The 16,070-nt window shown below is 41.2% G+C and overlaps 1 protein-coding gene across 1 annotated transcript in view; it reads left to right on the plus strand.

The window, feature by feature from the left end:
• The window catches only part of LOC106574332 (collagen alpha-1(VI) chain), a 54,165-nt gene that overhangs the window by 13,372 nt on the left and 24,723 nt on the right, over positions 1–16,070 (plus strand). Inside the window, 16 exon segments of the mRNA XM_045712917.1 lie at positions 842–985; positions 4,030–4,159; positions 6,901–6,994; positions 6,996–7,120; positions 7,970–8,126; positions 8,530–8,643; positions 8,799–8,819; positions 9,008–9,028; positions 9,924–9,968; positions 12,057–12,110; positions 12,268–12,312; positions 12,628–12,654; positions 12,818–12,844; positions 13,009–13,053; positions 14,246–14,299; positions 15,496–15,558. Of these exon segments, the coding sequence (XP_045568873.1) occupies positions 842–985; positions 4,030–4,159; positions 6,901–6,994; positions 6,996–7,120; positions 7,970–8,126; positions 8,530–8,643; positions 8,799–8,819; positions 9,008–9,028; positions 9,924–9,968; positions 12,057–12,110; positions 12,268–12,312; positions 12,628–12,654; positions 12,818–12,844; positions 13,009–13,053; positions 14,246–14,299; positions 15,496–15,558 (1,166 nt within the window).

The following is a 16,070-nucleotide window of genomic DNA, read 5'->3' on the forward strand; positions in this document are numbered from 1 at the left end:
GGCCTTGAATCTTCACTACTGGCAACATTTTTAGGCCACACAGCGATACTTCATCCAAAATGAGTTAAAAAAAACAGCAAAGATTGCACTGTGTGCTATGTATTTGTGTAGCCTACTTTATTAAATCCCCTGTAATTTACTCTATCGTCCTCAGTAGAAGCTGCTGTAAGGTAGCAGTAAGGATTGTGTGGGGTGTAAACTGTATGAGATGGGAGGATACTTTGCAGGTGAGCCCCACCCTCTCCTGTTGCACACACCACTAGCAGAGAGAGCAGAAAACACACCTGGACAACCCAAACCTGTGGAATATTCACATTTTAACACATATGCAAAAAAGAGAAAGGTAAGGAATGCCACTTTATTAAATGCATACGTATTCTAAAGTGCTTAGAACCTACCACTGGTCACTTTAGAAGAGTTTGGAACAAATCCATTTGTCAGTTTAGAACCATACCACTTGTCTTTAGAATGGTAAGGAAACCTCTCCATTGTTAAGTGTGGATTCAATGGGAATAGAGATGAAATTCAACACTTGTATGAATCTGAAGTGAAGTCATAAGCATTATGCACCAAAGCATTTGGAAATATCAGTATTGGAAAATAATTTGTCAATAATTATTTTTTTTAAACACTGTACTTTATTGTTGACTTGTTGAAGGTAGGTAGTAAGTACCGATGTTGACTGAGGAAAATTCTGATGCATTTATATTTGGATGATGATTACAAAGGCCAACAACAGGATGTATGGAGGCTGGGTGTGAAGAGGGGTTTCAGGCTTTGACCACCTAAGCTGGATGTGCTTAAACATTCTATTTTTATTGAATATTTTTCTTTGGCCTAGGTTCTCCTGAAGTCCCTTCTCCCCTGAGTCTCCAGAGGGCCTCTCCCATGATGAACCTGACCGGTGCTATTCTACTTCTCTCGTTGGTGTCGCTAGTCCATGGTGCCTGCTCTCTCAATGGGAGGAACAGAGGAGACCTCTATGGTAGGCTATCAAGCCAAGCTGTAGCTGAGTAGCCTTGCTCTCCTGCCCACTCTTTTTTACTTAGCAAGATGTTATGCTAATGCTTAATATCTGTTGAACATTTACCAAAGCAAAGCATAAAACACAAGAATCCTTAATGTTGCCAAGTGATAGGGTAGTACATATTCATTTAGATGCACTTTAAAGGGCAACTCCATCACATTTCAACCTCATTTTCATCATCTCCTGCACCGTACCATTGTCAACACGTGATAACAACACGTCTACTTTTTGTATAATTAAAAAAAAAGTGAAAACATCCTACCCGATGACATCATCAAAAGTTTAAACATTTTAAAAACAGTGATTTTAGAACACTATGAGATTGGCTGTGACGTGGGGATCAAGAAAAATAGCCTCCCTCTGGCTAGAAACTCGTTGAAGGTTTTGAAAAATCACAGTTGTTTTGTTTTTTTATCCTACCTGTGATGTCAGAGAAGCATTTCTTTGGATTTCTTTCCTCTTATCTTGTTAACCACAGATCATATAAATGCGCAATTTTCACATACAGTGCATTCGGAAAGTATTCAGACCCTTTTATTTTTTCAAAATGTTGTTACGTTACAGCCTTATACTACAATGTATTAAATTATTTTTTTAACTCACCAATCTACACACAATACCCCATAATGACAAAGCAAAAACAGGTTTTTAGAAATGTTTGCAAACAAAAACTGAAATATCACATTTACATAAGTATTCAGACCTTTTACTCGGTACTTTGTTGAAGCACCTTTCGCAGCGATTACAGCCTTGAGTCTTCTTGGGTACGACTCTACAAACTTGGCACACCTGAATTTGGGGAGTTTCTCCCATTGTTCTCTGCAGATCTTCTCAAGCTCTGTCAGGTTGGATGGGGAGCGTCGCTGCACAGCTATTTTCAGGTCTCTCCAGTGATGTTCGATCGGCTTCATGTCCGGGCTCTGGCTGGGCCACTCAAGGACATTCAGATACTTGTCCCGAAGCCACTCCTGCGTTGTCTTGGCTGTGTGCTTAGGGTCGTTGTCCTGTTGGAAGGTGAACCTTCGCTGCTGTCTGAGGTCCTGAGTGCTCTGGAGCAGGTTTTCATCAAGGAGCTCTCTGTACTTTGCTCCGTTCATCTTTCCCTCGATCCTGACTAGTCTCACAGTCCCTGCCACTGAAAAATATCCCCACAGTATGATGCTATCACCACCATGCTTCACCGTAGGGATGGTGCCAGGTTTCCTCCAAACGTGACACTTGGTATTCAGGCCACAGAGTTCAATCTTGGATTCATTAGACCAGAGAATCTTGTTTCTCATGGTCTGAGAGTCTTTAGGTTCCTTTTGGCAAACTCCAAGCGGGCTGTCTGGCCACTCTACCATAAAGGCCTAATTGGTGGAGTGCTGCAGAGTTAGTTGTCCTTCTGGAAGGTTCTCCCATCTCCACAGAGGAAATCTGGAGCTCTTTCAGATTGACCATCGGGTTCATTTTCACCTCCCTGACCAAGGCACTTCTCCCCATTTTTGCAAGTCTCATAGTAAAGGGTCTGATTACGTATGTAAATAAGGTATTTCAGTTTTTCTATCTTTTATACATTTGCAAAAATGTCAAAAAACAGTTTTCACTTTCTACTGTGTGTCGATTGTTGAGGGGGAAAAAATTATTGAATACATTTTAGAATAAGGCTGTAACGTAACAAAATCAAGGGGTCTGAATACTTTCTGAATAGACAGTTATTTCGTGCTGGAGATGATATATGATTTTGGAAAGTGGCCAAATTGATTAACCAAACCCAAATGTGCTCAACCCCTGTAATAGAAAACAGAGGGAGGTCAGTAAATCTTGTTGTCAGTCAATATCCTCTGAGCAGTCGTTAAATAGGAGGTTGCATGTAATCGCTCTACTACAACATGTTGATATATGGAGTACCTGTGTAATAAGACATCTTTGGATTGAACCAGCCATTTATCTCTATGCCTGTATAGGGCTAAAGCTTTGTTCACATTGCAGGTCTTATTGCAACAAATATATATATAATCCATTCTGGAAAACTGACTCTCCAAACACAATGACCAAATTGGATTTGTGTTCAGAAAGAATTCTATGCTAGTTGTTATATCAACGACCAGTGGTGTAAAGTAATTATGTAAAAAATACTTTAAAGTCCTACTTAAGTAGTTTTTTTTCTTCAGTATCAAAATATTTTTTTGTTGACTACTTTTACTTTTTACTCCACTACATTCCTAAAGAAAATATGTAAATTCTTCTCCCATAAATTATCCCTGACATCCAAAAGTACTCATTACATTTCAAATGCTCAGCCAGGACAGCAATATCCAATTCACGCACATACTGTATCAATATAATGCGTTGTCATCCCTACTGCCTCTGATCTGGTGGACTCACTAAACACAAGTACTGCCTTTGTCATTCATGTCTGAGTGTTGGAGTGTGCCCCTGACTAGCCGTACATTTAAAAAAATACAATTGTGCCGTCTGGTTTGCTTAATATAAGGAATTTGATGTATAGCATTTACTTTTACTCAAGTATGACATTGAGTATGTTTTCCACCACTGTACTTAAGTTCATTTAAAACCAGATACTTTTAGACTTTTACTCAAGTAATATTTTACTGGGGGACTTTTACTTGAATCATTTTCTATTAAATATTTTATAAGGAGATGTCATCCCATTTGAAAATTATCTTTGGCTTAGTTGGCTATAAAGAAACAGTTCTTCAGAAATTCTTGGGAATTGAGCTTACCAGTGGGAATTCCACATAATGTCTGTTCATTCATTTTTTTCTTTCTTTTTGTAAATTACTAAGACAGAGTACATTTTCATCATATGTGTTGAAAACTGTACTGAAGTTGAATTTAACCAGAACAGTCAGTTTAATGAAAAATAAGCCTGTTTCAGTATCCAGAAAAAATAGAATAAAAACTATATTGAACACAGTATCACCATTTTTAAAATATTTTGTACATTTTTTTTATGCCATGTCAAATCTAACATTATCCTCCCCTTCCTATTTCCCCAGACTGCCCAGCAGATGTGTACATTGTTCTGGACACCTCAGAGAGTGTGGCGCTGAGAGCCAAGCCCTACGGCTCCTTTGTTGATCAGATCAAGCAGTTTGCCCTGGACTTTGTGGACCAGCTCAACACTAGGTGTGTATCACCTCCATACTGACAGTTTCAGCTACATGACTGGTATTCATCAAGAACTTATGTGGTTACTTACTTCAATTCATGACATTTGGCAACTAAACGGTAATTAATGCTACGTAGTAATGATTATGGCGAGCTTGCCAAGAGAAATCAAGTGCCACGTTAGCGACAAGGCTTCTGGGAAACTCGCACCTGGCCGTTTATTCACCCCACAGACTGTAACACAGACCAAACAATATCAATCCTCCTACAGAGGCTTCCATTGGCATACCTCCTGTTTCATTCCTTAAACTACTCTCTCTGATCATTATTTAAAAATACAGTCATATTGTTCCAGTAAATTCACCACCCACTCAGACCCACCCTGATAAGCTACATGCAGAATGACCATTGATAGCTGCTCTGGGCAGTAGTGTTCTCCTGACAATGTGCTGTTGATGATCATCTCAGGAGGTCTGCCTCACTTCATGCAGTCTTATGAACACGGTTGTGTGTTGACCTCTGTGTGAACTGTGGTTCTACAGTGATGAATCAGGGCTGAGAGGGAGTGTATGAGAACAGCTTCTCTCCTTACATGGTGCTCAGGGTTGCATTAATACACTGCTCTTGGAAAAGCACAAGCATACTGCTGTGGGCTAAAACAGGGTCACACAGAGTGTTTCTTGTTAGTCATAAACAAATCTACTTTCAAACAAAAGTATACTCCTCACACACATGGTTATGGGCTTAAAAAAAGAAGACACCTGTAGCATGTCAGATATTATCAGGTATGAAGGTAAGACCCAGGTGCAGACACGTCTAATTAACAAGGGTTTAATAATCCAACAGGGGCAGGCAATAGACAGGTCAAGGCAGGCAGGGGTCAGTGAACCAGAGGTGGGGCAATGGTACCGGACGGCAGACAGGCTCAGGGTAAGGGTAAGCAGAGGTCAATAATCAGAGGTGGGGCAAAGGTACTGGTCGGCAGGCAGGCTCAGGGTCAGGGGCAGGTAGAGTGGTCAGGCAGGTGGGCTCAGAGTCAGGACAGGCAAGGGTCAAAACCAGGAAGGTGAGAAAAAGAGAGACTGGGAATAGCAGGAGCTGAGAATAAAAACGCTGGTTGACTTGACAAACAAGACGAACTGGCAACAGACAAACAGAGAACACAGGTATAAATACACAGGGGATAATGGGGAAGATGGGCGACACCTGGAGGGGGGTGGAGACAATCACAAAGACAGGTGAAACAGATCTGGGTGTGACAGATATAGAGTTAAAATGTATTACATTTTGAGCTCGCATCCCAATATTACACTTTATATATATCACAGAAAAATATAACAAAACCGTTTGACATTAAAACACCGGAGTTTCAGCAGTAAAAAAAAGAAAAGTTTATTCATAACATTCCATCCGAGGCCACTAGAGGGTGATTTGGTCATTTGACTGAAGGAAAGCGGTCTACGGAGGCCAAGGCAGCTCAGCTTGTTGAACTACAAAACGCATTGGGCTTTTGCTAAGACCAGCGGTATTTCTACAGATGCTGCAACTTATCTATATCTATTATAAATCGTAATAGACTTGCTTTTGCCATCCCACTGTTCGGAAACAGTGCAACTATTACGGTTAAAATATTTGAACTGTGTTTTCTGTGGCCCATACCGATACGTTTCATCACTGTGTGTGTGTGTGTGTGTGTGTGTGTGTGTGTGTGTGTGTGTGTGTGTGTGTGTGTGTGTGTGTGTGTGTGTGTGTGTGTGTGTGTGTGTGTGTGTGTGTGTGTGTGTGTGAGTCAGGCAGCCAGTGTGATGAGTGACTGTGCGTGTTTGTTCATTGCAGCCATTCCGAATCATTCGCCCAGAAAAGGTTTGGGGTTTACCTTTGGGGCACTGACCTGCATTCCTGACTGAGAGAAAGGTTGATATCTTATCTCCATCTAATGAAGTCTCACCTTACAGCTAAGGAGTTGTCCTCCTGAAGTTGAGAGGACCTGATGAATGACGTCTTCACGTGATAAGAATTACACATATAAGAGAACAACACTTTCAGTCATGCAGGCACACAGTGGGGTTTGTCATTATCTGCCTCTTATTGAATTGGGGCCCATGTTTTGGAGAAGCCCTGTAATTCAAGACATTGTTGTACAATAAAATACCATCAGCTCAATGTTTCTAAAGGAAGGATAAATGTTTGCACTGAGTCCAAGTATGCCATTTGGCAAAGATCATGGTGTATCCACTAATGCGTCTGACTCAGCACAACTTCTTTGCAAAACAGCCAAAATATATTTTTTTTGTGATGTGATCCATTAGTGATGTGATCCTACTGAAGTATGCAAAATGCTACTGGCCTAAAGTTTAACGAGCCAAAGAACACCTAGTTCTAGACAGCTCCTGGATCTTGACACGGTTGGTTGAGTATTTATGTATCTTTCATTGACTTCATCAGAATAGCAACTGCCTGATGGTTTGATTGGGTACTGGAGAAAATATGAGGACGATGGGTGTAAATGTGCTTGGGGCTTGGCAAGACGGCACACTTGTAATAGATTTGTTCTATCAGGTTTTAGTACCACTTTCTCCCCTCTGGGAATCAATACATCATTCCCATGAACGAACTCCCTGCCTTCTGATCTGCAGACAGTAAATTAAATGCTGGTGATTTAGGGGAATTGTCCCTGTAGTGCATGTAGATCAGAGGTAACTCGCTTTGTGTCACGCTTTGTGTGCCATTGTGACATAGCTCTGCCTGTACTCATCTAGATACTACCGCTGTGAGCGTAACCTGACGTGGAGTGTGGGAGTGCTGCACTACAGTGATGAGTTAAAGGTGATGAGGGAGCTGACCAGCACCAAGGAGGCCCAAGGAAGAGCTCAGCTGAAGAGCTCAGCTGAAGAGAGCCATACAGGACATCCGCTACATCGGCAAGGGAACCCACACCTACTGTGCCATCTCCGTAGCAACTGGGCAGCTGATGACAGGGTGAGTCCATCGATTGTATAAGGGCTCAGGGTCAGACCCAGATGCAGACACAGGAGGCAGATGGTTTGAGTATTTGATATTTATTAGTTCCAAAAAGGTTAGGCAAGAGAATGGTCGTGGACCGGCAAAAGGTCAAAACCAGATCACAGTCAAGGAGGTACAGAGTTGCAGGCAGGCAGACAGACAGGGCAGGCAGACAGGACGGAGTCCAGAAAACAGGCAAGCGTCAAAACCGGGAGGACTTGCAAAAGAGAGAATAGCAAAAACACGCTGGTTGACTTGAAACAGACAAGACGAACTAGCACAGAGAGACAGGAAACACAGGGATAAATACACTGGAGAAAATAAGCGACACCTGGAGGGGGTGGAGACAATCACAAGGACAGGTGAAACTGATCAGGGCGTGACAGATTGGTTGATTGAGTAGTTAGTACCAGTCAATCGATCAGTCAGTCAGTTAGTTAGTCTGTCTGTCTGCATGCATGTATCCATCTCAAATGTGACGTGTGTGAGAGAGTGTCTTACAGCACATGCATTTTATCCCAATATACCGTGCATGATACTTTGATATTGTGTAATACTTTCCTCCTTCAATTCTATAGTGCCTTTAGGAAAATGCTTTGTTATTTACACCTTGGAACAGAGTTCAGCGTTTTGTCAGGGGCAAGTTAAAAGCACATTTCCTGCATCCTTTCAGGGTGAACACATAGACATTCAAACCTCTACTAGGGAGATGGAGTTCCTCCACAAAGCTTCTGACAAAATAAATTCTGCTCCACAATTATACAGCAAAGGATCCCGTTTGACTCACACGTTCTGCTTTGTTGTATCTCTTTCTTCAACCCACAGCTCTCCTCTCCATGGCAACAAGTACATGGTGGTGGTGACAGATGGCCACCCGCTGGACGGCTATAAGGAGCCGTGTGGCGGGGTGGCATACACCGTGTCTGAGGCCAGAGCCATGGACATTAAAATCTTCAGCGTGGCAATCACTCCGCATCACCTGGTAATCAAGAGGGAATAGAGCTCTGGCTAGAAGTTCCAGGTTGTAGACAGAGAACTTTGCCCTCTGTAGTGGCCATGGAAATACAATAACAAATACTGCCCAAACAAACTGGATTGGCTGTAGTCTGACAGTCTGAGTTTTTTAAATCAAGGATCCCACTGTATTTTATATATTATATATTTATATGTAGTCTTTGCATTCTTCTCTTGCACCTCAAGAATGTGTGGGTATGCCAAAATCCAGGCTGTATCACATCTGGCCGTGATTGGGAGTCCCATTGGGCCCATTATACAAATAATTAAAACAGCTTTTTTTTACACACACACACAGAGAATGTTTGAGGTAGTTTTTCAGTATTTCTGTCTCTGTCTCTAAGGTGTGCTCTCTCTCTCTCTCTCTGCAGGACAACAGACTTGGTTCCATAGCAACAGATGTACAACACACCCATAACATGTCTGCTACTAGTGAGGACCCGCAGGTTGTTAGGAACACCATCAGCTCCATAGTATCTACCATGGTGAGTACACCATCGTCACATAGTTACCATCATACAAGCGGCCATTTTTAAACCAAGGCCCTGTACCTAAATGTCATTTACTGAAGGCCATTTTTTTTGTTTCCCAAACAGACTATTCTAATCAAATGTCTGTCTCTTCTTTTATGGATCTGTAGTACAAGGATTCTGAATCTGTGGTGAGTTTTTCTTCAGTCTTTTTGATACAAGCATTTCGCTACAACATCTGATAAATATGTGTATGTTACCAATAAAATTTGATTTGATTTGATAGTTCCCGACCAATACAGTGTGATTGTTGTTTGTGATCTCATTTATGAACAGTGATTATAACTGGGGTTGATTTATGTTTATTGTTCTTTTTCAGTGCTGTTCGTTCGAGTGCAAGGTAAGCCTGATCACATTGTCGTCATTTTTCAACCTATCTCCATCAGAAGACAGGCATCCCAGGTCCGGAAGGCATCCCAGGTCCGGAACAAATGTGGTTTCTTTTGACAAAGTTCATAATTTATGTCCAAATAACACCAAGTACTTAGCGTTCATTATGCTCCCACAAAACGTGGTGGGGGGCTGGTAAAATCACGCCGAAAAGCTAAAAAAACCTAGTAAATAATCTATTTATGTTCGTTCAAACATGTCAAATGTTGTTTAGCATTAATCTTTTGGTCCATTTTTAACGTTAAACATCAGTAATATTTTCACACAACCTATCCTATGTCTAGATAAAAAATGATGACAAACTCACGTTTCTCAGATTTATGCGCAGGCGCAAAAAAATGAAGTGATGACATGTCAACTTCCTTGGATTCTAATTTGCTCTCTGTTTATCATAGACGCTTCAAACAACTTTATAAAGATCTTTGACATCTAGTGGAAGCCGTAGGTGTTGCGAAATGAATCCTTTCTCACTATGGTATCTATAAAACAATGACACTAAATAGTACAGTCACAAAATTCACATTTTTTTTAAAATCTATTTTTCACAGGTTTTTGCCTGCAATATGAGTTTTGTTATACTTACAGACACCATTCAAACTGTTTTAGAAAATTCAGAGTGTTTTCTATCCGAATGTGTTAATAATATGCATATCCTAGCTTCTGAGTTGGTGTAGGAGGCAGTTAAAAATGGGCACATATTTTTTTCAAAATGTCTCAATACTGCCCCCGAGCCCCAACAGGTTAATTACAGACTGTTTGTCTTGATTAATCTGATCTCAGTACAGTCTTAATATGGGGTCCAGTGGAGTCAGAAGTCTTTCTCATCAGTGTTCTTTGTTTCACAGGCTCCCCTGGGATCTCAAGGCCCTGCTGGTGCAGGAGGGGGCGCGATAGGGTGCTCTCTATTTTCCTTTTAGTTAAAACACCACATTTACATTTACCAGACGCTCGTATCCAGAGCGGCTTACAGGGGCAATTAGGGTTGAGTGCCTTGCTCAAGGGCACATTGACAGATTCAAACCAGCAACCTTTCAGTTACTGGCCCAACGCTCTTAACCGCTAGGCTATCAATCGCCCACCTTAGCTATTGGTGAAAATATTGAAAATGCCCATCACTGCATTCTTAGATATACTTATACTTGCCTCAAATTACTGATGGTTTGCTTAGCTCAGTGACTAAGTAAGGGATAAGTAAGCGTGGGGGGTGGAGAAGGGGGCCTGAGGAACATTAATCAAACCCTGGTGATTTGGCTCACGTACTGCAGTTCATATACAGTAAGGATTCACAATGTTAACACGTGTGTGTGTGTGTGTGTGTGTGTGCGTGAGTGTGTGTGTGTGAGTGAGTGTGTGCGTTTGTGCACACTGAAAAGCACATGAAACACATTACTATAAATATGCCAGACATTTATAATCACACAGTATTACAAGGTCAATATCAGGACAGTGACAGAATGAGTGAAACAGAAAGTACTGATACTGGTTTGAAACCAGATTGATTGAAAAAAAGAGAAGATGGAGTAGACTGGCTTATCCATAAACATGAGATTCAACCTGTGGAGGTCAAGGGTTTAAGCCAGTCGTCTACAGTATCATGGGATGTTTTCCGTGCCAGAATAAGATCGCATGGCATGTGCTTTTACTATCAGGGCAAAGAGACGTGTTTCACTCGCTAATGCACATGTGAGAAAGAGAAAAGAGAGTGTGTGTGATGGAGGAATGCATGACTGTGTATCAGAGAGATGAGAGCGAGAGTAAGGGAAAGACTGAGGCTTGATTCAGTAGTATCTTGCCTACTGAGGATCCAGAGCTGCCCCTGCTGTGGTCTGGATTCAAACCAAAGGTTATAAGGACGGGAGTGGCTTTGCACCAATACCCAATGGAATGTTAATAAGATGACAATCTTTGCTTTACCAGGACAGTATTCCATGGGGGTGCAGCGTTATGGAACATTGAGATAGAAATATATTACATAGAAAAGCCATGCTTCTATGTCATGTGGAATAGGGAATCATGTCTGCTCTATAACAGACATTTCTATGTGTGATCTGAGTGTTCTCCAGGGCGTGCCCCCAGGCCCCTGTTTACCTGATGGGGACTAATGACTCTGACCTTCTCTGAGTCAGATCTAATCATGGCGTCCAGATGGCCTGCCTAGCCCACTGCTAGTCAACACAGCTCTTGTGTGTTCCAGCCAAGAAATGCATTAAGGAGACGAGGAGGTAGTGGAACTGAAAAAGGCTTAGTTTGATTGATTCTATTGTACAGTACCGTGTTCTGTGCACAACTTCTGGCAGTCTGGCAAGTCCAAGACTTTCTTCTCTGTCTCAATGGGAATTATGGGCCAAAGGGTGTAATGTCACATGCACAAGTACAGTGAAATGCCTTTCTTGCAAACTCAAAACCTAACAATAAGTAAGTAAGCATACTATATACAGGGTCAGTTCCAATACCATATTTACAATGTGCAGGAACATTGGAGGGATGGAGGTATATATATATATATATATATATATATATAAGGGTATATATATAAGGGTAAGGTGACTAGGCAACAGGATATAAGATAAACAGAGTAGCAGCAGCTTGTATGTGAGTGGCTGTGCTTGTGTGTAGAGTCAATATGAATGTGCATATTATGTCTGTGTGTGTGTGTGTGTGTGTGTGTGTGTGTGTGTGTGTGTGTGTGTGTGTGTGTGTGTGTGTGTGTGTGTGTGTGTGTGTGTGTAGGGCCCTGTGAGTGTGAACAGAAACAGTGAACAAATAAAAATAAAAGGTCAATAAAGATACAAGGTTAACTCAGATAGTCCATGTAGCTATTTTGTTAGCTATTTCAGTCGTATTGCTTGGGGATAGAAGCTTCCTGTAGCTTAACACAGTTTATACAAACGGCTTCACTCAGACTCTGCTTCACAATGACTAACACTGGAAGAGGTTGACTGATGACAATGAGAAATAGATATGATTCTTTTTTTCAGGGAACTCCAGGACGTCAGGGGGTTGCCGGGAGACCGGGAAGTTTGGGAGCAAAGGTAGTATATGACACATTACAGAACATGAGCTTGTCTGTCTGCTGACTGTAGACTGTGAATACATTATGCTTTGTAGCCTGTTTGATGCTACAGATGATGGCTACAGGCAATGTGGATCATATCTGGATCACATGTGGATCATATCTTTGTCACCCAAGGGACTGCAGGTGACCAGGGACCCCAAGGACACAGAGGAGAGAAGGTCTGAGTGATTATTTATCTAAAATAAAAATATATACCACTTTGAATGTTTTAGATTATTCATAACACATGCTGGTTAGCTATTATGTAACCTTGCCTGGCAGAATTTACAGCTATGGTGTAAATGCAATATTTAGAGACATACTTGTCTGGCTGTACGAGGTTAGCTAATGCAATGATCCATGAGCATTCACTTAACTGTATTGAAATATGCCATATGTTCCCAGTGTTTCCAACACCAGGATTTTACAAGTCCGGATCCGTATTAAGTGCTTAGAAGCTAAACTCTGATGTTCTTCACTCTCTTTCTCTACAGGGTGACCATGGTCCTACTGGTGACAGAGTAAGCTCTCATCCATCTTGTGGAGAATAATAGTGATTATAATAGTGTTTATAAACCCTGTAGTACATAAGTATATAATGTAAACAAAGAATACATCACATCAAATCATCCAACAGCCATAGACTCAGCTGTCAAAATGTTCAAACGTTATTTTGCCCTACAGGGTCCAAGAGGACCATCTGGACAAAGGGTATGTTGTTGATCTTATGCATCATTCATTCATTCATTCATTCATTCATTCATTCATTCATTCATTCATTCATGTATCCATTCAGTCATGCACATTGTCACATACTCACCAATTCAAACAATTGCAGTGGTGGGAATGAAGTCATGTGATCCATGTGTTTCTAGGGTGAGAAAGGAGTGGATGGAGTGGACGGGAAAGACGGCCTTGTGGTTTGTTTGTTTTCTACCTCTTCCTCAACACACAGCCCCAGGCATTATTAAATGTTTAACAAGGGTATCGCTCTGTAAACTTACAAACAGAAAAACAAGGCTATCAAGGCCTCGTAAAGTGTGAGTGACCAATTAAACAGGGATGCAGGCTTCGCCCTCACAGGTCTCCCTTTATATACACCCATATTCCAGAATTATTAGAGGGGTTGAGACGAAAACAAGATGAGAATTAAATACAGATGAATGTTGGCTCAGCCAATGCTGAAGGCTGTTGGTGTTATGTAACACCTGTACCTTCTTCCATGGGCTCTGGATCTATTATACAGTAGAGAGCAATACTTTTGTCCATCCCCGTGAGGCACTATATGGAGAATAACAGGGTGCCAAGAAAAATGATCTTAAAACCGATCCAGGTGCTGTATGGTTGATATGAGCCAGATGAATCATATAGGTGTTTTATAGACTAAATGTTTAGCACTAAAGTGTCATTGTCACATCCCTTTAGAATCCCCCTGGGAGATTTGGCGGGAAGTTCCTTAACTATGAAAAGGATAAAGAAAAACAATTTTACTTCATAAATCAAATTGCGCTAATGGAAATATGTCATATTCATAAATGTAAATTCACTAATAAAAAAACACTCTTCTGTGTTTTCTATAAGGAATTTGAGCAGTACATTAAGACCATTCTACATTCTTCTATTAAGAAAGCTGTTAAAACACTCAATATGTGTGCATCCTCTAAGGTCTTTGTATAATCTGTCATTTGTTGTACTCCCTAGCATATGTTATCATTGTCTGTTTCTATACTTTTTGTCTGTACACTGGTTTTTATGCAATAAAAAAATATATATATATTTAAAAAAATATATATATACATATATATATATATATATATATATATGAATAAATAAAGTCAAATAATAAAACAATTATTAAAAAAAATTAATTAAATTGAAGATTTAGCATGAAGACAGTCCCCACCCCCACCTCCACCCCCACACCGGGTCCTGAATCCCTTGACATGTTTCTCAGACCAGAGCAGATGTTTTTCAGAGCAGATAACTGTGTAGTAGGCCCCGATTACAAAGTACATTAGAGAGTTCTGTTTCTCTGGAAACCTTCATGTTAGTGTTATTCCTTGAAATGTGCAGTAAACTCCCACGTCGCCCTCTCTCTTTCTCTCTCTGTAGGGGGACCCTGGGGTTATGGGGCTGCCTGGTTGTAAAGGAGACGAGGGGGCAGAGGTAAGTCAGTAGGAGTGATGCAAGGTCACGTAACCAGAGTCAAAGTCATCACACTTTGCTTGTCTCGTTTCCTATTGCTTTTCCTTTTCTTCAGTCTTTCCAGTCTCATCACCACCGGCCCTTCCTTAGTCCCACTTCCACACTCCCCCTTTAAAAAATACCATCTACTCCGTCCCATGTGCACGTACCCACACACTCACCACACGAACCCACACACACACTACACGCACCACATGCACCCAAACACACCACGGCTTACTGTATTCATGACCTCCTAGACTAGTAACTGAAACTCTGTGAGCGTTACACCAAGCGGTCATCATTTCCCAGAATTTTCTCCCCAAAGCCAAGAACCACTTGGCAGCCAATAGCGCTCTAGGAGCCAGAGCCAGTCAGTAGACTGACATGTACTGCAAACAGGGAGTTACAATACTACACATTATTCCCATAACTCTGTCCTCAGCAGTCTTTATAGTCATTCCCTTTATGCTGTTAAAACAGGTGTGCTTCATTCTGCGGTTGAAAGCAATTCAATTCAAACAAAATCAGAAGATGAGACAGGGTTATTTTGAGTGCCATGGTTGGGGTAATTAGCCAGGCGGATAAGAACAACCATTTTGTTTGTTTATGTCTGATTGGGGTATGAGTGGGAGTTTATTTGTTTGGGGTCTTTTGGGAGTCTTTACCAGTCTCCCACGTGGATAGAATAATACTAGATAAATAGTAGATAAATTGTCACGGATGTCGGAGGAAGGAGCGGACCAAAGTGCAGCGTGTGTGTTGTTCCACATTTTATTTTCACTGTGAAACTATGCAATACATACACAATAAACTGAACGAACAAAAACAACAAACCATGACGCAGAGTAGAAACATACACTAACTCAAAACCAATCTCCCACAAACGCAGGTGGGAAAAACACCTACTTAAGTATGATCTCCAATTAGAGACAACGATGACCAGCTGCCTCTAATTGGAGATCATCCCAAACAAAACCCAACATAGAAATACAAAAACTAGAACATAACAACATAGAAAATCTAAACTAGAAAAAAAAACTGTCACGTCCTGACCTACTCTACCATAGAAAATAACATATTTCTATGGTCAGGGCGTGACATGAATGCTGTTAGTTATATCTGAAGTATTCATGTTCAGACTGGTTGATGTTGGTAATGACTGTTTCCTCTGATAGGGGGAGCCAGGTCCTCTGGGACAGAAAGGAGATGCAGGATCTTATGGATTTCCTGGACAAAAGGTAACTCTGTCATACCCAGCACCTTAATTGTCTGTTCTGCATTTAACGTGTGAGTGACTTAAAACCTGTTAAGGTATAGGGGGCAGTATTTTCACGGCCGGATGAAAAGTGTACCCAAATTAAACTGCCTACTACTCGGGCCCAGAAACTAGAATATGCATATTATTAGTAGATTTGGATAGAAAACACTCTGAGGTTTCTAAAACTGTTTGAATGATGTCTGTGAGTATAACAGAACTCATATGGCAGGCAAAAACCTGAGAAAAATCCAACCCGGAAGTGGGAAATCTGAGAATTGTAGTTCTTCTTTTGAATCCCTATCGAAACTACAATGTCTGTGGGGTCATGTTGCACTTCCTAAGGCTTCCATTGGCTGTCAACAGCCTTTAGAAAGTTTTTTCATTCTTCTCCTGTTACTGGGCAGAGAATAGTAGCTCAGTCAATGAGTGGACTGCCTGAGGACAAAGGGCTTGGTGATGCGCGAAGCCGCGAGTGCGCCGTTCCTTCTTTTT

Source organism: Salmo salar, chromosome ssa02 (assembly GCF_905237065.1).
Source record: "Salmo salar chromosome ssa02, Ssal_v3.1, whole genome shotgun sequence".
Classification (NCBI taxonomy): Eukaryota; Metazoa; Chordata; class Actinopteri; order Salmoniformes; family Salmonidae; genus Salmo; species Salmo salar.